At 46.5% G+C, this 24,587-nt stretch overlaps 1 protein-coding gene across 5 annotated transcripts in view; it reads left to right on the forward strand.

Moving 5' to 3' along the window:
- The window catches only part of EDARADD (EDAR associated via death domain), an 81,176-nt gene that overhangs the window by 31,251 nt on the left and 25,338 nt on the right, over positions 1–24,587 (forward strand). For 4 of the 5 annotated variants that reach the window (XM_078077750.1, XM_036074114.2, XM_036074111.2 and 1 more), the window contains 2 exons: positions 2,842–2,881; positions 13,599–13,657. In XM_078077750.1, coding sequence (XP_077933876.1) covers positions 2,842–2,881; positions 13,599–13,657 — 99 coding nt within the window. The remainder of the gene's footprint in view (positions 1–2,841; positions 2,882–13,598; positions 13,658–24,587) is intronic. The other variant, XM_078077751.1, reaches the window with a different exon arrangement.

A 24,587-nucleotide genomic window follows, 5' to 3' on the forward strand; every position in this document is an offset into this window, starting at 1 on the left:
TTAGAATGACGTAAAATACACACAACAATATCATTAGACAATATAATTCGATGAAATATCCTGAAGTCTTTGGTGATTCACGAGGCACCTCAGGATCTTGAAGACCTGAGGTGTTTGTCCTTATGTCTCGAGTCCCCACTGCACATTTTGCTAAGGGACAGCATGGGGGACAAAGCTGGACGCACGGTGGAAATCAGTATGGAAACATCCCCTGTCCCTACATTCCAGAAAGACAGAGTGTGGGCCGGCCCTGTGGCTATCGCTCACCATTCCCCGTGCTGTAGTCCCGAATGAGAACCTTCGGCGCTAGAAGGTGCACTCCGTTTGTCCTTCCGGTCCCCTTCCCCAGAGCCCAACCTGCGCTGCTCTCAGACTCCCACTCTCTTGCCAACATCAGGTTCTCCTTCCCTCTCGCCTAGGGTCACGCCCCGCCCCCCCCCCCCCCCCCAGCTCACTTCTCCGTGCCAGGGCACAGTGATTTCCCCAAACTTTCCCTGGGTCAGTTTGCTGGGGCTGCCACAACAGAGGACCACACAGCGGGTGACCTAAGTGCCCCCCCCCATCTGCAGGTTGGGAAGGCCAGGGCCCTTCTCCTCCCTCCGAAACCGGTGGGGAAGAATCCTTTCTCATCCCTGCTGGTTTGTGTGGTGGTCGACAACCCCTGGTGGTTCTCAGCTTTCAGCTGCATCCCTCCAGTGCCCTCGCTGCCTTGGCAAGTGGCCGGATTCTCCCCATGGGTCTGCATCTCTGCATCTCTTCTCTTGTAAGGAGAACAGTCCTATTGACTCGAGGCTCCAGTCTACTCCAGTATGATCTCATCTTCACTAGTCCTCTCGCTAAGTCTGTAGTGACCTTATTTCCAAATGAGGTTACATTTGGAGGGACCAGGGGTTAGGACTTCAACAGATCTTTTTGGGAGGACGCATGTCAGCCCATGACATTGCAGGTGCTCCTGGGATGAAGCCTATACGCCTCAACGTGGCAGATGAGGTCATCCATGACCTGATCTCAGCATCCCTCCTGATGAGCCAGTTGAGTGTAGCTGTTTGCTGCTCCTGAAACATCCCACGCCTTCTCACCTTCCAGGGATGCTAACACTGTTCTGTCCAGTGAGGAAAATTTCCCAGCTTCCTCACCTAAGGAACTCCTGTGCTTCCTCCCCTGTGACGCTTTCTTTGCCTCACCCTGAGGCCTTGGGGTCTCCTTTCTCCACAACCCAACCCCTACTCTTTATCACACCGTGCCAGAATTATTTGCTTGTGTGAGTTCCTGCAAGACTGTATTGAATGTCTTCCCATATTCAATGCTGGGCACAAAGCAAAGTTTGATGGTCCAAGCTTCCAAGAACCTGAAATGGCACCCACCTAAATCTTTTCACCTCACTTCCAGAATCTTCCATGTAAACTGGCTCCCTCATTTCCTATCCATCCCTGCCCCTCTCTAGCGTGCATCTCGGCTTCTACACCTGTCACCCTTCACACCACCTGGACTTGCTCCTCTGTGTCCACCGTGCTCTTCCTCTTGGTCACCCGAGTTCATGGGCATTCTCCACGCCTAGCTCAAATGTCAGTCCTTCCAGGAAACCTGCATTTGCTCCAGCCTGTCGGGCCCTTCACGTAGACTTCTGGTAGATGCTTATTTAGCACTGAGTCAAAGTGTGGGTTTGCAAAGATCATAGTTCCTTTTTTTTGAAAAACTCGGAGTTTATCTGAGGAAATAGGCAAGTCCGTACCTTAAAAACAGCCTGAGAAGTGTTATAGTACAGGTGTGTTTTCCGTGCTCTGGGCAACAGACTATCTAGAAGAATTTAGTCTCAGGGAGAATTTGACTTAAGTTCTCCATGATTGATGACTGATTGATTGTGTTCTTCTGTGGAAGAGGAGTTCGAGGCTTCTAGAGGTTTGGAAACTTCACTGTTCAGCTCCAAAGAAACTGCAAGGAAGGGGTTTTAAAGCAAAATCCTTGGTTCCACATTTGTTTCTTTTTCTCCTCTGTCAGAGGAAGACATACACGAGACCGACAGGCAATTTGGAAGGTGCAGCCTTTTTTTTAAGGCTGGAGGGCGTGGACCCAAAGGCCCAGATGGGGAGTGGGAGCTGAGCAGGGGTTAGGGGACAGGATAGGGAGACTGGGCACATTCCCACTCCTCTCATGGAAGTCAAAGTTTAATCGGAAGTCAAAGTTTCCAGAATACCTGCATGGAGGTACCAAGAAAGAAATACGTGATTGCAAGAGCCTTTGCTATTTTGAATTCCCTCCCATGGTACTGCCACCATCCAGTGCACTGAGGAGCTGTGTATAATTATACACGATGAGTAGATCTTTGTAGATCTTTGTGCAGTCGGTAGGCTGGTTGGCTTTTGAATCCTGTCCTAGTCAACCCAGAACAGAGCTCTACAAGAGTGAGTACTCCCTGGTCCACAGGCTTGTTGACCCAAAGGAATGCCACAGAAATGGGGACAAGAAATGGATCTATCCCCATAATTCACAAAAACAAATGCTCCTCAGTTTTAAACTACAGGAAATGGGGGGGGGAGTGTGGGGGATAGCACTTCAGAAAAGAGAGGAAGTGTGGTTTAGCGGTCAGAGCTGAGGAAGTTTAGAAGGCTTATTCTGTCTCATGTTCCAACATTAACTTCTTGTCAACCTTGATTTCATTTTTATAGGCCAAGGATAAAAACAAGCAATGGGTCAGGCCTGTTGATAAATCCAAGGCTAGAAACTTGCAAGGTTTTAAACTAAAATTATGACTTTCCCCAAACAAAGCTTTCTTTTCACTTTGCTCTTATAACTGAGCTATGGGGTTTAAAAATAACTCTCTTCTTTTGTTGGTTTCCACAGTCAGACAAATACCCCATTCAAGATACGGGACTCCCTAAAGGTATGTACACTTAATATAACTACTTGAACTTGTGATTATTTTAAGATCTTGAACAAAGCACTAGTCAAAGTCATCTCTTGTTACTTAAAGTTGTTAAACAGAAACAGACTGACAGTTTAGCTTTTGACTTGTTGATTATTTCAGGCATGGATTTTCTTATTAAAGTCTATAAATTATTTCATTACAAATTATACATTAAATCCCTATGGTGTTTTTAAGATGCATAAAGTGAAGAGAGCCAGGACTCTGGGTTGCAAGTGACAGAAACCTAACTCAAGCTGATTTTAAAAAGGGAGGGGAGACATACTGGCTTCGGGTCTTTGGGCATTTGAAGGATGCTCTCAGGCTCAGTCTCTCTGTGTCTCTCATTGGCTCTGTCTTCATCTCTGTTGGCTCCATTTTGGGGCAGGCTTTCCCTTCATGGTGGGAAAGATGGTCACCAACACCTCCAGTTGTACGCAGTGCCCATCAAGATGGTGCCCCCCTAGCGCCCACAGCACAATTCTAGGGATGACAGTCATTCAGGGAGTTTGGGTCACATGGCCATCCGTGAATCAGTTGCTGCCATCAGGAGGATGGAGGACATTGGTCAGGTCTGCGCCTTGAGATTGGGTGGGGGAGGGCATGGAGTTAGTTCCATGCAAACCACAGGAAAGAGGCTTCTGTTACTAGACAGAGGGGCAAAGGATGCTTGTCAGGCCCCAAAGCAAAAAGCAAAAAAAACCAAAAACCCAAAACCCCCAAAAAACCTATCTTTTGTGGTTCATGGACTAATGTTTTAGCCATGGCGTAGACATGGCTAGGCTTAGCCTCTCGTAATTTCTTCCGTGGGGCAGTCTGCAGAGCCATGTCTGTTGTGGAGGCTTTCTGGTTGCCCTCCTGGAGCATTTCCCCTGTGCTCTGCTGACAAGCCAGAGAGGGAGGGGTGGACAGACGGGGTGGGGGACCATCCGATCTGACCAGCTTCAGAGACGGCTGGGGCCCCCAGGTTCCTGGAGAGGTAGGACTTCCCAGCACCCACTAATGTGGGTTTTCCTGGCAGTCCTTGTGATAGGGTAGTCATAGGGTCACCCAACTGGAGGGTGGGGAGGGCGCTCCCCACCAGGGTCCACCTGAGGTTAAGTGCAGTGTTCTGCCAAGGCTCCCCTCCCTCCAGTCCTTACTCGCCAGACTCTTCTCCTTACACCCAGAAATTACACCGCTAGTGTTTCATTCCTTTTGCCCCCTGTGCATGCCCTGGGAGTGGCAGTGATGTAGGGAAAAGAGATCAAAGGCCAGGTTTGAGTCCAAATCCTGGCTGTACTCGGGGAGGCTTCTGGCAAGCTCCCTTCCTCCTTTCCCCTGTTGGTGAATGACTCTAAGTGTCCTGAATCCTCCAGTCTGTGATTCGATTCTCTAGTTCAGCCAGGAGGTGGAAGATGCAAGCCAGGCGACCAGGGACAGATGGGAGGCAGTTTCAGGTGGTGTTCCTTAGACTTCAGTGTGCAGTGAAGAATTATCGGGGGTGGGGGTGGGGGGGAGCTGTTTAAAATCCAGATTCTGGGCCCAGCTGCTCTAGAATTACGATGTGGTAGGTCTGGGGCCAGGCCCAGGAACCTGTGTGTAAATGCATACCTGAGTGGTTGGGAAGCAGACCTCACTTTAACCTAGGAAGCTTCAAGGATTTGGTGTGTCCACCAGGGAGGCATATAGACAAGAGAACCAAACTGTAGCCAGACCACCAGCTGGACTCTGAGTGCCCTCAGAATGGTGGTTCCACATGTCAGGGTCTCAGTTCCCTGTCTCCTAGTGCAGGAAGGACAGTGTTCTCCTCCTCCCAGAACACCAGTGAGGATCCAGTGAAATTAGTCCAGGACGGTGCCTGACACAGGCAAGCATCAGATGGTGGAGGGAAATCTGGCCACGGAAATGTGCAAAATCAGGCTTGAGGATGCTTTCCCAGCACCGTGGCAAAAACAGCACTGCTTGAGACAACCACTGAGCCACAGTGACTCTGGAAATGCAATGTCATGTCTTGCCCTATCTAAAGATCTTTTTTAACACCCTTGAAAGTGATTTCCTGTTTTGGAAAAAAAAAAAAAGGGAAAAAAGACTGGTTGCTTAGCAACCTGATACTATAGTAACGGTATTATTGGGTTTCTCCTGGAATTTGAGATTTACAAAACCTTAATTAAACTGGTGAAGATTTTACAAGTAACATGACTGTGAAAACCACGTTTATGAGAAATGTGACTAGATCTTTCTCCTATCCTTATTCACAGAGAACAGTATAATTAAGCACATGATTTCTTATCTCTAAAGAAACACATCATCTTATACATAATGTCTAGAAGTTTAAAAACTTACCCCAAGGGGGCCTGGGTGGCTCAGTTGGTTGAGCATCTGACTCTTGGTTTTCAGCTCAGGTCGCCATCCCGGGGTCCTGGGATGGAGCCCTGCATCTGGCTCCCTGCTCGGCGGGAAGCCTGCTTCTCCCTCTCCCATTCCCCCTGCTTGTGTTACCTCTCTCGCTGTCTCTTTCTCTGTCAAGTAAATAAATAAATAAAATCTTTAAATAATAATAATATCTATGACTTGATATCTGCTAGTATTTTTTTAAAACCTACCAATGGGGCCAGTGTATAGATTTAAAAGTAAATATAATCTAATTAAGTCCAAACTTGGATTCTAACATTTAAGCGAATTTTAGGGGGTCCTGCTATATTTAACAGAAGATTTACCTGTAATTAGCTTGAACAATTTCCATATGGTTAAAAAGTCTTCAAAATTTATTTTCTTAAGCAGATTAAGCATGTTTCACAAAATCTTTATTATGCTTGTAGTATATTCCTACTGTATCCATGGGCAGTATAAAGTTATTCCTCACACCGTCCAGACTAGAGTGGTTCCGAATTATGTGTTTTCACCATAAATCAACAGTGGAAATCTAATGTAACTCCAGTGATCAGCATGTTTTTGAGATGAAACATGTTGTTAAACTTGTTTTCTTATCAAGAACAAATGTGTAGCTTCTGCCTCCCCCGATTTTAGAGATTTCAGGGGGTTCATTTTGTTAGGACTCTTTTCTGAGAGCTGTTCTATGAGAATCTGCAGGCACTAAACTCAGGACTAATTTAAGAGTGAGGCTTATTTTATTAATTTTTTTTATTTGAGGATAGTTGACACAATGTTACATTAGTTTCAGGGCTCGGACATAGTGCAAAACAGTATGGAGGTTCCTTAAATGAAAATAGAATTACCATATGATTCAGTAATTCCACTATTGGGTATGTACCCAAAGAAAGCGAAAACACTTATTTGAAAAGATATATGCGCTCTTATGTTTATAGCTGCATTATTTGCAATAGCCAAGATAAGGAAGCAACCTCAGTGTCCACTGACAGATGAATGGATGAAGAAGAAGAAGAAGATGTGTGTGTGTGTGTGTGTGTGTGTGTGTGTGTGTGTGTGGTAGAATATTACACAACTGTTAAAAAGGATGAGATCATGCAGTTTGTGACATGAGTGAAGCTTATTTTATATCACAGAGCTCCTGATATCTTGTAGAAACTGCTGGCTTGAGTGTTCTGAAGGGATTATGACTCTTCATAATTTGAGAGAAAATGTGTTTGGAAAAAAATTCTGATTTTTGAGCCACTGTTCCCAGTGAGGGGAAATTATTGCACATAAATACATCATAAATCAGTCAAGAGTTTATCATCTTTTTCTCTATGGTTCCTGCTCTTCTCTTTTATTGTTCAAAAAAAATTTGTGATGAATTTTAAGTTAAAGAGAAATAAAGTAGACTAATTCTATAGTTACTAAATTTGAGGCATCTGAACTCAAACATAGATGATTTGGGGGGTACCTTTTAGAACAATTTGTTAACTAAATGTAGAAGTAGTGGTTCAGTTTGAAAAAGTTAGGAGAAAAATAAATATGAAGATATTCACTAAAATAATTCAGAAGTAAAAATGTTTACCCTAAAACTCACAAGCCAATATGTTGTATTTTATATGATCTCTCCCCTCATTGATTGACAGCATTTTGTTAATAGGCTTCCTTGTTCTAAGAGGAAACCAAACACCCCTCCTGCCTGCATGATTTGCTATGTCCTGGTCCTGCTCATTTCAAGTTCATTGCCTCCCACTCAACCTTGACTGGGACTCCTGTTACAATAAACTCCCTCCTCCCCCAAATTATATGGTTTGAATACAAAGGTGACCATCCTGCACCATTTTTGAAAAAGATTTTATTTATTTATTTGAGAGAGAGCAAGTGAGAAAGTGAGAGAGCACGAGCTGGGGGGGAGGGGCAGAGGGAAAAGCAGGCTCCCCGCTGAGCAGGGAGCCCGACAAGGGGCTCGATCCCAGGACCCTGAGATCATGACCTGAGCCGAAGACAGACGCTTAACTGACTGAGCTGCTCAGGCACCCCCATTCTGCACAATTCTTTTTCATTTGGGGGGGGCAGAGAGGAGAGAGAGGGATATGACCACAGGAGTGTTTGGGATACCGCTTCACAAAAGTAACTACATAAGTTCAAGTTATCCTCATACTGGGGAGAAAAAAACCATGCTTTTACAAAAATGCTGGGTTGACCGTTATGACAGTAGCCCTTCTGAGAATCAGTGTGACTGAAATCACACATCTGTTACTTTTTACCGTAGTGCATCAGAATTCTGTGGGATGCCCGTTGGATGTCAGATTTCTGGGGGCCCCGAGATTCCAGTGAAGGAAGTCTGGTGTGGAGCCCGGGAATCTGCATTGTTAACCACACAGGTGCTTTCGATGCCACAATGCTGGGGACTGTATCTTGAGAAGCACAGGCCCAGGCAAGATCTCTACTGCTCTCGCTTCAAAAGATACATGTAGAATCTTAGTGAAAAACCATGCTTTTAGTTTAAATTTCTCAGATAATACTATTAAGGGGAAAAATGTCCTTTAGTTGGAATCGAGTAGGAGGCCATGAATGTAGCCCCTTGTTTGAACAAATCCAGCAGCCTGGCACTTAATAGGTGAATGAATGTTAACGAATGTAAGAAAGAGATGAATCAACCAATCTCTCATTCAGTCTTAACTGTTGGCCCCTGATAAATGATTCTTTCTTTAAAGCTTTATAACTTTCAAGGTTTGCATGAACCTTTCTTTCATAATGTTCTGTGTGTCTCTCAGCTTTCAAGTTTAGAGTGCAGTATTGAATTCTACAAAGATTCAAATCTGATGGGACCAAAATCAATTTTTCACACATTTGGGCCACTACAAGCCGGGAGCTGTGAAGTTAACACCTATGTCAAACAACCTAAGAATGGAGGTTTCTTCCCCAAGTCAAGTTTTTAAAAGGTGTTCAACATGGCCCATGCATTTTGGGTTCCTTTGACTTTCACTGGCAACCCCCACTTTGACAATAGAGCTGACATAGCTTTGCTTGTCTTTTAGGAGGCTGAGCTATGAAGACAGGTATAATCCCACTCCCTGCTGTCTGCCAGACTTAGTCAAATGTCAGATGAGCAAATGAGCACAGTGGAATCTGATGCAGGGTTAAGCAGAGGGGAATGTGTTTGGAGTGCCACTTACTCACCCGGCTGGTGAGGGAAGGATCCTGCCCTGGGGTTAGGCGGACGGCCACACGTACCTGGCACTGGACAGAGGAGATGGACAGCAGTTTATGAGTCACTTATCCTCATGGCCTGGGGGAGGGGGACGCTGCAAGCCACTCAGGGTCACAGAGGGTTGCCCTCGGGAACAGCGTGAACAACCAGGGACTGCAGGTGGAAAGGGTGGCAAGAGGATGGAGCGCCCTGGTTCCCCAGGGAGGATGTGATTGGCTCATCTGAGTAATTCTGTGGGCTGGCAGGGAACTGAAACTCAGTACTCAGGGGTATGTGGCGACTGTGGCTTGGGTTTAGCTAGGGGGCCTTATCCACAGAGCAGAGTGCGGTTCGAGGCCGTTCGAGGTCCTCCTGATTTTACCAGATGTCAAGACAGCACATAATATTGAGTCTCAATCTTAGATCTTATACCCCAGTTGACTCCGCGGTTTCTTGACATCAATTTAAATCTTAGTGGCGATTGAGACTTACAGGGTAGAGAAGGGCCTCCCTAAATAGCAAAACAGGCACTTGACCAGGAGAGAATGGGCCATGTGGTGTGGCATGGGGGTAGTGAGGGCATGGCCCCAGAGGGCATGAATCGATATAACCAATGCCTCTGGCAGGAGTGACACCAGGCAGGGGTTCTGTTTGCACTTTGTAACTAAAACAGGAATTCTGTGAGGAGCCCATTCTACCTTTCGATGGAACCTGTTGCCTATAGAGTAGATGGAAGTTGCATCGAATGGCTCCTTTTAGAACCAGGCATTGTGTATTTGAGAAGTGAAATGAACATCTTGGTCCCTATCCAGTAATGTCTGGAGCTCCAAGGGGATAGAGAGTGTTCTAGCGAGGCCTTATATTGTGGTCTTACTTTAGGTAGAGACATCTGTTGCCTTGATTTATATTCTGTTCATCTGTGAGGCAAGAGATTCCCAGAGTTCTTTACCCCAGAGTGGACAAGTCTTAGGCAATGGTTCAAGAGTTTGTAAAAATAATAATAATAATAATAAAATAATGATGCTGCTGATGGGACCATTTGTTGACCAGGGCATCCAGCACTAAGATGACAACCTGAAGTTTGGCCAATTGTGCTGACCCTTGAATCCCATCTGTTATCAGGGACATCCTGAAAGGGCTGGAAAGCACAACTGTCCATGAGCTCCATTGTGTATAATGGTGGTGATCTCATCTTTAGTGTCTACAAACTCCCACTGCTATTCACTCAGTTGATCTGAAGGGACTCCCCCCACCGCCCCCCGCCCCAGGTAACCCAGGCATCGGAGAAGACTAACCTCTTCCAGCATCATGGCATCTGGTAAGAGACTGAGGATAGTGGGGGACGCCCCCTCGCATGGGTGGAATATGCCAGAGGGTCCGGGGTTTGCTCCACTCAGTAGCAAGGCCTCAGTAGCCATGTCAAGCTTGTGCGGTTTTGTTTCTGTGACCCAAGGCATAATGGGCAGCAGGGCATGGAGGCTCACAGTGAGAGCCTCTATTTCCAGAAGAGCTTAGCACGCAGCCAGCAATTGCTGCTCTAATGGTATATAGAGAGAAGGGCCTAGGAGGGCACTTCCTTGCATCAGAAGCATGTGGACAACTTATGGCTATCATGGGTGGTCTGGGGACTTCAAGAGGAATATGAAGAGGTTGTTGAAACCCTGGCAATGAAGGGGTCTCTGAGAATGCTCGTAGACTTTTGTTGGAGGGAGCCAAATTTATGGTGGACCACTTTGCAAGTAACTATAGCAATGAGAGTAAGTAAAGTATGTAAATGGGGGAATATGTTGCCTCCAGAGTTCCAAAAGAACTAAAAGATGTTGGACTTGTCTTAACTTGTAGGTACTGAGAGGCTCCATAACTCTTTATTGGCGGCGTCAGAGATGGAACAGCCCTTAGTTTACCGGAAGAGTCTTAGGAATTTAACCAAGTTGGCAGGGCGGTGCACTGTGTTGGGGGGCAATGTCCCGTTCCCTTTCTGTGAGCTCTTTTATGGATATTTCTATGGCTTGGATGACTATGTCAAATGGATGTCCTCAGAGGAGGATGCCATCCATGTAATGTCATACCCGTGGTCCTGGAGAAGGTTGGGTGTAGTTAAGATCTTGCCTGCAAAGGCCATGCGGTAGGACAAGGTTGTTAGGTACCCCGTGGGTAGCCTGGTCACCCTGTATGGGTGCCTTTGCAGATGAAGGCACACTGCAGGGAGAGGCTGCTAAAGCAGACACCGGACAGAATATATTAGCCAAATCTCTAATAGCCACATACTTACTAGTGGCTGATGGGATGGAGTCCGTAATTTCAATAATACTGGGCATCAGGTATGGGGCTTTAAAGGATGGGACCACTGCATTAAGGTTGCAGTAATGCACTTTGAGGTGCCATTCATTTTCTTCCAGGTTTAAGAAGAGGCCAAATTCAACTGTTAAATGGAGAAGCAGTAGATAATCAGCCTTTCTTTCACTCATCAGGTCTTAAATAATAAGTTTTGATTTTTGAAGGTCCTGTTTAATTTACATTGGGCCATATTAGTTATTTGACCTAAGAGGTCTATGGGGTCTCATTTTGTCAAGTCAACTTCTAACTGTAAAAATTGAATATTAGTTTATGGGGTCAGAGTAGCCATGCCCCCTGTGGGATGCTCTAGGGCAATGGGTGCTGTGACCATGGGATATTGAGGCAAAACGGTAGTTCTCATGGTCAGGGTGAGGCATGCCTGTCCTCTATTTTACATTCAGGAGCTCTCCTAAGATTATGGGGGGGGGAACACCATGTTGACATTTAGTGGCATCTCCAGGTGTAACTGTAATTGGAGCCCCAGTACTGATTAAGTCCATGAGGATTTTGCCAAGTCATGCATTTTAGCAAATATTAAAGCTAATTCAGAACCTATGTCATCATGAGGGTTTGCCAATTCATGCATTTTAGCAGATATTAAAGCTAATTCAGAACTTATGTCATCAGGCACAGAGGCATCCAGCACTTTATTTTTTTTTAAAGTGTGTGTATACACATGCGCTGGGAGAGGGGGCAGAGGGAGAGAATCTCAAGCAGACTCCATGCTCAGCGTGGAGCCTGACCCCGGGCTCGATCTCACAACCCCGAGATCACAACCTGGGCTGAAATCAAGAGTCGGATGCTCAACCAACTGAGCCGCCCATCCAGCACTCTTTCATCTGTGGGCTGTGTAAATTATTGTAGTAAATGTTGGATTTGCCATTGGGTCAAACTCTGGACCTCTGTTTTCAGTTCTTTTTTTCCTTTTATGTCCTCCCCAGTATCCAGGTTTCTTTCCATCTTTCTTTCATTTCCCCTCCCCTTTTCTTTTTGCGTCACCAGATAAACTCTGGGTAGGTGGGGGAATCCTCTGCTCTGCTCATATTTCTACATCTCCTCTTCCACAGAGCCTCAGATCAGTACCATGGGGGTTGGGGCCTGCCACGGCTGCCTGCCGTACGGCAGTGGTTGCTTTCATATGGTTTCGGGACCCCAGGCTTGCGTCAGGCTCGAACTAACCCCTTGCCATGCCGCAGGGGGACCATGGGTTTCCCCTGTAACTGAGGATCCGGATCTTCATTGTATCAGGCACAGGTAGCCCAGTGGCCCAGCGGGCAACGGGCTGAAACTGGGCTTTTGGCTACAGCCCTGCCGTTCCTTTGTTTTTTATGCTTTCTCTGTGGACTCCCTTGGAATATTTTTATTTCTACCTGCATAAAGCCTCAGCATTCACTTTCTGATCATTCACGGTGCAGACTTTCTGGGAGTTTATGGGGACAGGCTGGGGAGGCTGATGGCCCACCTCATAGGGAAGGCCAGTCAATCTGCCTGGGGGTCCACCTCCAGGAAGGTCCTACTGCTTACGGGTCGCGCAGGGTCCATCAGGCCCGCGATCGCAGGATTGGTCCTTTGGCACGCCACTGTGAGCAGCTGCGCTGAGCCCGGGCGCACAGGCGGGGGGCATGGCATTGGCACAAGAGCCACATGCCAAACACTCCTCTCCTGTTCCCCCCGGTTCCTGGGCCACAGGCTGCCATGGATGTGTACCTTGATGCCCTCGGGGGTCAGGAGAGCACGTGTGCCAGCAGGAAGGGCAGCGACAGCAGAGGAGACAGACAAGGTCGCCGTTTGTGCCCAAACAACCACACGCAGGGAGCCATGTCTCACTCTCCCTGGGCTGGTGATCTCATTGCTTTCTGCAGACCTCCCAAAGGGCCATCCCCACAGCCATCCTGGCCATGTACGATCGCAGTCCTTGTGCACCTGCCCCGAGTACCGTGATGGCCACCAGGCTGGACACAGCTCCCGGAGAGCTCGAGCCCAGCCCTTGATAGCTGGGACTTAAGTAGGGACCGGTCAGGGCACTTAGAGCCGGAATCCTCCAAGCTCACCTGCCAAGCATCAGTGGAACCCGACAACACATCACACTGGGGGACAGACAGTGAACAACAGTTTTCATCTTGGGGACGAGGACATTTTAGCTGGGAAGAGAGGACAAACACCGACGTGCATGTCTGGCAACTGGCAGTTCTGTCCCAGGCAGCCCTTGCTGGGCCAGTGACGCTGGCTCAGTCTGACCGAATGTCTTCCATAGTGGGTGGGCCATGCTGTCTGTGAGGCCAGTTGTCAGACCACCTCCTGTTCACCCGGCTGGTGGGGGACGGGTCCTGCCCTGGGGTTAGGTGGACGGCCACACATACCTGACACTGGACAGAGGAGATGGACAGCAGTTTATGAGTCACTTATCCTCACGGCCTGGGGAAGGGGGACACTGCAAGCAAGCAAGGTCACAGAGGGTTGCCCTCGGGAACAGCATGAACAACCAGGGACTGCAGGTGGTAAATGTGGCGAGAGGATGGAGCGCCCCTGGTTCCGCAGGGAGGATGTGACTAGCTCATCTGAGTAATTCTGTGGACTGGCAGGGAACTGAAACTCAGTACTCAGGGGTGAGTGGGGACTGTGGCTGGTGTTCTCCCAGGCAGTGGGGTGTAGCTTAGGGGCCTTACACATGGATGCAGAGAGGGCAGGAGACCTGAGGCCTTCCTGATTTTACTAGATGTCTAGGGAGCACATAATATTGCATCCTAATGGTAGGCCTTACACCGCAGAGCGTGTTCTTTATCAAGTCTTGTGTCTTTTTCCACCCCCCAGCTGAGGAATGTGACCCCATTACGTTGAACTGCCCAACAGATTCCGATGTGCAACATCAGGTAAGACTCCTTTTAGTTATATTTTCACCCTTAGGCTCTTGCTAATCCTTCTAGAATTTTTTAGAAATTCTCCTCCAGAGCTTTGAAAAGAAAGAAGAGGATTTTTAGGTAATAAAATAAGTCTGGAAATGATCTTTAAACAGCCCAGTAGATAGAGCACATCCACACAACGTCTGTTACTCCCAGTTACTATGGTAGCTTTAATCCGTTTTTCGAAAAAAAATATTTGTCTGTAGGCTAAACACAGACCATCAGTGTTAGTGAATGAAAGAGCAGAGACTGCTTTCTTTCAGATGGAGTTGGTGTGCTGTGAATGGGAAGCTTTTTTAAAGCCACAACAAAACTGGATAGTCTAATAACATTTTTGTAATGTTTTTATAAAACTTTTCCTTTTTTCAGTAACACGTTATTTTTTTTGTCTTTCCCCAAAAAGCAAATCCCTGTACTGTTTTCTGATTATAAAAGAATGTTTGTTATTTTAAACTTCAGATAGGACAAAAATGTACCCCCCAAAACTGAGAATTGCCTGTCATTCCATTGTTACCTTTTGAGGTACATCCTTCCAGAAGCTTCCTTGGGTCACCTTGTGCTTCCGTTACTTCTTGTACTGTCCGGCCCATTTCTTTCTCCTTGCTCAAAGCTCATTAGCAGAATTGCACAATGCTTCACATCTGCTGAACTATATTTAGAGTGTCAAATGTCTCAAAAAGCATGTCTTGCCTCAAGATGGGCTAGTTTGGTCCTGCCCGTTCCATAACACCAAGGTAATTTTTTAGAGAGACAAATTGAAAGTTCTGTTTAGGCTTACTTGTCAAACATCAGTCTGTCATCAATCATCAATAGTGATACTCTTGGATAGTCAGATCACTTTTGCAAAAAAAGCAAAATTATACTGTAGTTGATAGAACTGTCAATTTTAATTGTATACAGCTCTCTTGAAAGTTGTCAGTGATGCTGCTTTTAACTTTGGTTTGGGGCTCTTCAGTCACCTATTGCGAATATCATATTCTTATTTAGTAACCCCTAGCGTTTTCCTTGGAATTACGATCTAATGGTTGACTTTGGCACCGACTAAATTTAAACAGTTGTAGTAAACCCAAAGTCTGAAATTTTCTCTTCTGGCATTCGTCAATTTGTTTAACCAAGTTTTGCTCTTCGCATGTTTTGTAACATGATATAGATTCTCATGAAGATGTAAGAATGCTACATTGTTTGTTTAGCTTGCTTGTAGGGATTTTCCAAAACCGGTTAAGATTAGGTACAGAATATACCTTAGGACACTGTTCAGAAACTGTTTAATTTTAGTGTCATAGGTCTGGCTATATGAAGTAAAGACTAAAAGATGAAAATAGATCTATAAACGAATAAAAGGGGAAGAAACCTATTTGAGATTTTTTTTCCAGTTCTGTTGTAAAAGAAATTGTCATATTCCTATGAAAAGTAGGACCGTACCTACCTACTTCAGTTCGTTATTTCTTTGCATAATCTATAGGATTTGTTCTAACTGCTAGATATCCAGCGGATTCTTTGAAACCGACTTGGCAGTTAGAATAAAGAAAACTCACCAGGGGAAACACATTTAAAAAAACAAAACAAAACAAAACCCGTAGTCCATTTTCTAGAGCTCCGACATTAAAAGCAAGCTAAAGATATGTTCTTCAGAATATGTAACATTTGGTGTGTGAGTGCTTTTTATCATTTGAAAACTAAAATCCACTTCTTTGAATGATGCAGAGGGAAAACATTGCAGCGTCCTCGTGTGCAAAGTCAAAGTCTGACATCTCAGACAAATTTCATAGAGAATCCTTTACTTTTAGGAACTTAAAATCCATACCCCATCTACTAGAGCCTGTCCTACTTCTACAATTTATTACAAGTGGCATTTGTTGAGCGTATGTTCTGAGACCAAACCTGGACTTGGTGTTCTTGGATGTAAGAAAAAGCAGGGGGTGGGGCAGGGAGGAGAGAAGACCCCTAAAGAGCTTATGGACTCGCTGGCGAAGCAGGGCACCCAACATGAGATTCTAGGTGTGGGGATGGTTCACAGGGCTTAAAAACGTTCGTGGAACTTGGGGCGGCTGGGTGGCTCAGTCGGTTAAGCATCTGACTCTTGATCTCAGGGTCATGAGTTCAATCCCCATGCTGGGCTCCATGGAGCCTACTTAGAAAAAAAAAAAAGTCTGTGGAACTTTATGTTCAAGAAAACACTTTCCAGAACCTTTAGCCAACAATGAAGTTTCAACCATGTGAACTACATGCACAAACATCTGGCAAATGAGACTAAAGCAAAATTTGTTCCAGTTTGTAGCCAACAATCCATGCCAAGAGGAAACCGGAGTAATAATAAAAATAATAAATATCAGGTTGCTAACGCGGAGTTAGAGGTGATAGAAAGAACGACGTTTTCCTCGATTTATGCTGTTTATTTGGTTTTACCAAACTAAAGTCTTTATCTTTTAAGTTTTAGAAACTACATGAAAGTACTGGGCTCATTTAGTTGTGACAAAAGTATCATACTAATGTAAGGTGTTAATAATAAAGGAATTGGGGGCACCTGGGTGGCTCAGTCATTAAGCGTCTGCCTTCAGCTCAGGTCATGATCCCAGGGTCCTGGGATTGAGTCCCGCATCGGACTCCCTGCTCAGCGGGGAGCCTGCTTCTCCCTCTTCCTCTCCCTCTCCTGTTCCCCCTGCTTGTGCTCTCTTGCTCTGTCAAATAAATAAATAAAGTCTTTAAATAATAATAATAATAATAATAATAATAATAAAGGAAATGGGGTGTAGGGTATCCAGGAACTCTTTATACCATCTTCTCATGATATCTGTAAGTTTAAAACTATTCTAAAATAAAAAGGTATTTTATTTTATCTTATTTAAAGATTTATTTATTTTAGAGAGAGTACGTGCAGGTGAGGGGAGGGACAGAGGGAGAGGGAGAGAGAATCTCAAGCAGACTCCCTGCTGAGCATGGAGCCCGATGCGGGGCTCGATCCCGTGACCCTGAGATCATGACCTGAGCTCAAATCAAGAGTCGGCTGCTTAACCAACTAAGCCACCCAGGCGCCCCTAAAGTAAAAATGTATTTTAAAAATCACACTAAGTAAAATTTAGAATCTAGGAAAATGAAAAACCTCATTCACAATTCCACTACTCTAATATAACTGTTTTTTTGTCATTTGGATGTATTCCCTCATACATTTTTTTTCATATGAATAATTGTAAAAACTATTTGTAAATATATCTTCCTTCTGTCATGTAATGTTATCTCACAAACTTTATTCAGTTTGTGACATGGCTGTGCCATCAGTTTGAATGGCTGCGTGGTATTACCGTCTCTGACATGGAAGTGATTCTGGGACATGTGTCCAAGAGCAGGACGAGAGCATCCCTGCTACCAGCAGTGGTACCTGTCAGTGCTCTGAGGAAAGAGCCACTGACAAATACTTTGCCTGGAGTTGAAGTATTAGGAGATCCTAGGTGATAAGGCTGAGGGATAAGTTGGAGCCCGGGCCCCAGAGCCTTGAATGCCAGACACGGGTGGATGGAAGGTATTGGGCGTTGTGAGTGATGGACCAATGACCATATCCGGGAGCCCCAGGGAACTGCAGAGAAGATGAGGGTAAATTTTAAGCCTGTAACTGGGACCTGTTCCTACCAAAAATATAAATAAAGAATTCAGGAAGAAGATAGGATTCATGTGTTGCTGGGATTAAGTTCTGTTTGTCTGTGGGCTGTGAAACAGGAGATAGAGGTTTGAAGAGGTTGGGGTATGTGAGATTTGTGGCAATGCCCAGTAAGTGCTGGAAAACACAGCTCTAGGTCCTGGTTTAGGACTCTCGCATCAGAGGAGGTTATAGCTGAAGCCTCGGGAGTGGATGAGACTGCCAAGGAGGGAGTCCTTGTAGAAAGCAAAGAGGGGAGCAAAGGATGGAAGCTTGAGGAACACCTCATTTGAGGCCAGAGGAAGAAAAGGAGCTCAGAAGCAGAAATTGGTCATTGGGACGAAAACGTAATTGTAAGGCTTAAAGAGTGAGTGGGTGATAAGAAAGTTCATGCAGTCCTGGAAGATTCCTTAAGGGAGCAAGGAAAAAATATTGAATTCTTGTTTGAGGGTGTTAGAAAATACAGGGGAAAAAAGCTGCTTCTTTTCAGGATGGGAAACAGCGGATTTTAAAGGATAAGGTATCACCAGGAGTGGAGAGATTCAAAACAGGAGAAGGAGAAGTAATAATTAGTGGGGTTTGTTTTCCTTATAGGATTAATGTTCCTAGCAAATACTGATTGATAATGTGCTTAAAGACGTTCTGTGGGGTTGTGCCTGGGTGGTTCAGTTGGCTAAGTGTCTGACTCTTGATCTCAGCTCAGGTCTTGATCTCAGGGTTGTGAGTTCGAGTCCCCACATTGGGCTCCATGCTGGGTGTGGAGCCTAATTTTTAAAAAAATGTCCTGTGGGGAAAACCCAACATATTGGTTTCCTTCAAGGAATGTATAATCTGGCAGGGAAGATATATGCACACATATATTAGATAAATATCCGAGGCACATATCAATGAGTTAGCATTTTAAAAGTAAGAATCTCAGGGGCACCTGGGTGGCTCAGTCAGTTAAGCATCTGCCTTCGGGTCAGGTCATGATCCCGGAGTCCTGGGATCAAGCCCTGCATTGGGCTCCCCGCGCAGCGAGGAGTCTGCTTCTCCCTCTGACCCTCCCCCCTCTCATGTTCTCTCCCTCTCACTCTCTCTCAAATAAATAAAATCTTAAAAAATAAATAAATAAAAGTAAGAATCTCAACTTTTTCAGAGACAGGACAAAAGACTGGATAGGTAAAGATACAAGCATTCTTTTTAGATGTCTAGAAGCTGGGATAGCTGATGTCAGATTTGAGTAGCGCCTTGAACGGCGACCCTTGAGTGGGGCAGGAAGGGAGGAAATCTAGTGAGGAGATTAGGAATTAAAGGGTGTGTTCTGTCCATATGGCAGGGAGGCCAGAGGCCGTCATGAATGAGGCAGTGGCATGGTGGCATTTGATAAATTGGAAATGGATTGCAACAGGATAGATGATGCCACATTCATCCACCCGTCAAGTCTCTGATACCGCCACTCTCTTAGGTACTGGGGATATAATGGTGAATGCTTGGAGCTACTGTCAAAGTTAGCATTTTGACATCTCCGGCCTGGAAAGCTGAGTAGTAATGTTTCTGGATGCTCCCAGAACAGAGGCCCCGTAGGCAGGTAAGCTGAGAAACTCTCCCTTAGATTCTTGGAGAATCTCAGCACATCTCCATAAGGGAAGGGAGGGAGAGGAGACAGCTGGTCAAGTTCATTCGGCAGATAAGCAAACTTCTCTGAACAGAGGAAGCCATGTTTCTCCCACCACCTGGGCATGCCTGTTAACTTGGGCATCCAGTGGGGTTAACAGCTCTACTTTGGAAAGGGCTGCTTTGGGCAAAGAGGTCTTGGTCTCCCAGACCTGGGGAGCTTCCCGAGTCTCCCCGTAGAGTGATGGCATAAGAACAGAGTTTTAGACAAGTCATCCCAGCAGTGGCTCGTCCGGGGAGGCCTAGGGAGAAACTCGGAAACTGGTGCTCAACCAGGAATGGGGTCCCCAGGGCTCGGGTATAAGATGGGGAGGGTAGAATGAAGAGAGGAGGGTGCCATTCCGAACACCTGTGCTGGTGTCTAGGGCTGCTGTTGCCAAAGCACTGCAAGCAGAGTGTCACCACTCTGGAGCCTCTGAGTCTGAGATGGATCCTTCTGAGGGTGCTGGGGGCAGGCTCTGCCCTTGCTTGTCAATGGCCATCTCCTCCCTGTGCGTGGCTCTCTGTACGAACGTCCTCTTTTCACAGGGACGCCAGTCATACTGGTTTAGGGCACACCCTCATGACCTCATGGAACTCGATACCTCTGTAAAGAGCCCGTCTCCAAATACAGCCACGTTCTGAGGTGCTGGAGGCCAGGACCCCAACGTATCTCTTTGGGGGGGTACATAATTCAACTCATAAGAACATTTGCAAACAGAACAAAACGAGAACCAAATGACAACATGTTTGGAAGGAGGTGAGAGGGTTTGGTGTCTGTCAGGCTTGGGACTGAAGAGAAGGGACACTGGTGACTGCTGGTGACTGGGCACACGGGGGTCACTGTCAGAAATAGGAAAACAGCTAATCTGGGCAGTGGGGAGGCGGGGAATGAATTGATCTTTCTTTAAGCTCTTAAAATGTCATCCAGCACATCACAGAGGCTTCGTGGGTGTGCAACTAATAAGTAAGGCTGACCAGGAACAAACGGTATAATATCGAGTGTTTCCACTGGTAATAGTGCTCGGAGGGAAACAAAGCAAGGGAGAGGGACGGGGAGCCCCAGGGACTGGGTGGGAGTCGCCATTTGTAATCGGGACTTGGAATCAAGCTTGCTGTGTTCTGGGTACCAGGGCAAATGACACATTTGGGGAACATGTGAAAAGAAAGCAGTCAAGGCAGAAGACGTGCAGAGTCCCCAGAAATCAAGAGCCTCAGGTACCAGCAGCCTACCCCCCTTCCACCCGCCCAGCCCCGCTTGTGGCCATGTGCCTTGCAGGGACCCACAAGGCCAGGTTTCTCCCTCCAGAAACCCACAGGGGAGCTGAGCTGGCAGGACACGCAAGGAAACAAACCCAGCCCAAGGCATTGACTTCGGGGGTTCAGACAGGCTCCTGCACCTTGAGACCACCCTGCTGGCCATCATTGAGAAGAGAGGCAGGCGGGGTAGAGACAAGGGAGTGGGGCAGGTTGTAGGAGCTCTGAGCTTCCAGAATAGGAAGAGGAGGGCAGAACCTTCCCAAACACAGGAGTAGATTCTAAAAGCCCTATAGGTGATTCCGAGGCACCCCACTTCCTCTCCTGCAAACAAAATCACTGAATGGGAGGGATAGCATCTGGCCATGGGTTAAATTCACCTGTTCCACAGCAAGGCTGATGTATGAATAATTTTAGTTCACATTAACATAAATCTACAGTTGCAGTTATTGCGAGATTGGTCACAAATGTACCTCCTACCCTTCATCTGCCATATCCTCTCACCACCCTACCCTTCTTGGCCATTTTTAGATAATCCGTGAGCTTGACATGTGACTTTGCACAGAGAAGGGGCAGGGGTCTTTCGCTCATCAAGTGGTTGCTGTATGATCTAACGCTGTAGGCAGGAATGAGAATCCTTAAGGACAGATTTACAAAACATGGAAAGCACCTATTAGTGACCCATAGAAAACAGATTTAAATTTTCTTACTAAAATTAGTGCCCATCTATGATCTGCTCAGCCCAATGGATCTGGACCCTGACTGCACATAGGAATCACTTGGAGAACTTTTATGATACACCAATGCCTGGGTCCCATCCCTCAGAGATTCTAACTGAAATCAGGTTTGGTGTAGGCTCCCATCACAGATAGTTCTTTCTTTTTTTTTTAAAGATTTTATTTATTCATTTGAGACACAGAGATACAGAGAGAGAGAGAGAGAGCATGAGCAGGGAGAGAGGCAGAGGGAGAGGGAGAAGCAGGCTCCCCGCTGAGCCGGGAGCCCGATGCGGGGCTCGATCCCAGGACCCTGGGATCATGACCTGAGCTGAAGGCAGATGCTTAACCATCTGAGCCACCCAGGCGCCCCTCACAGATAGTTCTTAATGACCCAGGAACCTCACTGTGAGGCACAGTGAGGAAGGTTGGGGTAGATGTGCATCCATGCCGTGAGGGGACCAGACCGCCCACAGCATTACCTTTTCATTTTCCGTGCATGCTCCCACCTGCTCCTTCCCGGTGTAGCCCTGTGTGGTGCCTCCCTCCAAATGTCCCCTCTTCATAAGGACGCCCGTCCTCTTGGATGAGGGTCCTCCCTAATGACCTCTCTTTAACTCGATTACCTCTGTAAAGACCTTATTTCCAAATACAGTCATGTACTGAGGTTAGGACTCTGACATATGAATTTGGAGTGGGGGTGGGGGGGGTGGGAGGAGGCACAATTCAACCTAAAGCAGCATTCAGTGATCTGGTGTTGATTATATTACAGCATTTATCTTGGAATCTAATACTCGGTAGGCATTTAATAAGTGGAATGGATGGATGAATACCTACCTTCTAGCATCCGGGGTATTGTGTGCCGACCACTAATCTGTGCATAAAACACACACCCTGATTATTTACATCCTCTTCCAAGCAGAAAGCCAGGGCTTTTCCCAACTAACTAATCTCCAAATAAAAGTCATGTTCTTATGAAAAGAAGATACGGGAAGTATTATTTCCTCTTTTTTTTTCCCCTTTACGGGGATATAACTATTTTGTATATAGCTGTAATCACACTGTACATGTAATGTTTAAAAAAAAAAAGATTTATTTATTTTAGAGACAGACAGTATGAGTGGGAGAGGGAGAGAGAATATCAAGTAGACTCTGCTGAGCGTGAAGCCCAACACTGGGCTCGATCTTATGACCCTGCGATCATGACCTGAGCCGAAACTAAGAGTCCGACTGAGCCACCCAGGCACCCCTCCTTTCTCAACTTAATACAGTATCCTAAGCATTCTAAGAGGTTAATGGGATGTAATCAAGAGAATAATAATTAACCTTTTTAAGGCCAAGAGTTATTCCAAGCACTCACCTGTATGAACTCATTTAATCTTCCAAATGACCCTATGTGGGATGCACTATTATGATGTCCGTTTTACAGATGCACACTGCGACACAGAGAGGTTAAATACTTTGTTTACGGTCACTCAGCTACTGAGTAGGGAGCCAAGATTTGAAGCGTGCAGGCATATTGACTCCAGACTCCATGCCTGGGGTTGCCACTGGCCTCCGCATGGGCTTTGGAGCTAGGCGGACCTACGAGGCCCCTAGCTCTGTCACCTTGAGCTGGTTACCTGGTCTCTCTCGGTCAGTTTCCTCCTTCCTAAAATGGGTAGAATAGTACCAGTCTCCTGGCACACAGTAAACGCTCAATAAATATCTGGTTAGTGTTGCATTTAAATGAACATCATACCGTACCTGATTGACTCTTGGCCTTAAAACTCAAAGCTTGTCTCCTCACCTCCAGCTCAGGCCTGATTGAAATTTTGAGGCCCAAAGAGAGATGGACGTAGTTCCTCTCTCCTTCCCCAAGTGAGAACACAGCACCATATAATGACCTGATGTGGACGGAGCACTCCCAGCTGAATGTTTGCATTTGCCCCCAACAGCCAACCCCAGCCGCTTCTCCCCCAGTGGTATCTCACACCGTCTTACCTGAGTAGGGCCCTTTCAAGATGGCTCCGATCCACTTGGCCACGGGAAATTTGTCAGGGGCAGGGACAGCTCCCTTGTCACTTCCTCATACATGCAGGTTCGGGCCTCCCAGTGGCAGAAGGGTTGGGCCCGGAGTATCTACACGTCAATCGGCATCCAGTCAAGGAGTGGGAGGCTGGCCTCCCCCTTCTGGCAAGCACCCCCCCACAGGTGGTGATCCTGAGGCCCCCTCACCTGGCTTGGATGGGCAGAGAGGCTCCCCTCCCTCCTAATGGCAGGGGAAGGGAAATAGCCGCTTCTTCCAGTTCCTTCAAAGAAATCTCTTACAAAAGCTGAAGGTGGGGGTGGGGTAATTAAAGGTCGCACCACCACTTTGGGCCCCTTCTTAACTAGTCCTTCGGGATTTACCTGGCACCTCACTGGGGAATATATGCATACTATTGTCCTCCACTTGGGCCCCCAGTCAAAACTCTTGAGACACTAGGAAAATGTCCCATCTCATATCCTGTGATATTCATGGCCATAGAGTAATTTAAGAGTTTCCTTATTGTGGAACTTGAGGTTGTTTCAACTGTTTTGCTATCTGAAATACCGCTGTGGTGAACATCCTTCCCCTGCCTCTCTCCCCCCCACCCCCCCACCCCCGTGTAAGGCTGTAAATTTCTTAGACTACATTTGCATCTGTATTTACAGACTAGACCTAACAGGCCAGACTGCTAGTCTGACCTTCCTCCAAACGACTTATAAGAGCTCAAATCAGTTCCTAGTGACAAACGCCACCAAATAAAAAGAAGATGCTGTTTTATCTGTTGAAAGCCTCTCAATAACTAAGTGATTTCTTTGAAATTGAACAAAACCTTTTAAAGATAAAGCTGCACAGTATGTTGCCCAGAGTAGATGGGAGGGGGCAGGGGGCCCACACCTAGTTTTTCAGCCATCGAATGCCAAGCATGCTTGTTGATAGTATTACACCAAGTACCCTACTGAGGACCAAGACTGAAGTTCTCAACCCTTTGCAAGCCAGAGAACGATCTTAGTTAATGACTGATGCCCAAGACATTGTGGCTAATCTTGGATCTTGTTTGTTCATCGAAGAAACAGAAGTCTTTTATTTCCAAGGACACATGTTTTGTATCTTACTTAGGTGGGACTCTCTCCCCCCAGCCCGTGGCCTTGACCCCTCATCTACCATCTATGCCTCTTCTTTTTTTTTTTTAAATATTTATTTATTTTAGAGAGAGAGAGAAAGCAGGGGGAGGGGCAGAGCGAGAAGGAGGAGGAGTCTCAAGCAGACTTCTGTGCTGAGCAGGGAGCCCAGATGGAACTCGATCCCACGACCCTGAGATCACGACCTGAGCCAAAACCAAGAGAGCCACCAGCTGCGTCACCCAGGCACCTGCGTGCCTTCCTTTCTGATCTCTGGGTCCCCACCTTCCTCCCAGCTCCCAGAGGCCAGCTAGCTAGGCACTGCTGATCCTGACAAGTTAGAACGTGAGTTTGGGCCCAGATGTGCAAACTGACAGCATGGCAGGGTTCGGGCCGAAGGGGCCCCCAGAAATCATGTTGTTCGTGGTTTCTGTTTTACAGCGGAGGGAACCAGAGACCATTGATGAGGGACAGCGTGGGGACCTGTGCCTTGTCCTGGGTCACCCTCCCCACCCCCGATGCCCAGCATTTC

The sequence above is a fragment of the Halichoerus grypus genome, chromosome 7, assembly GCF_964656455.1.
Source record: "Halichoerus grypus chromosome 7, mHalGry1.hap1.1, whole genome shotgun sequence".
Lineage (NCBI taxonomy): Eukaryota > Metazoa > Chordata > Mammalia > Carnivora > Phocidae > Halichoerus > Halichoerus grypus.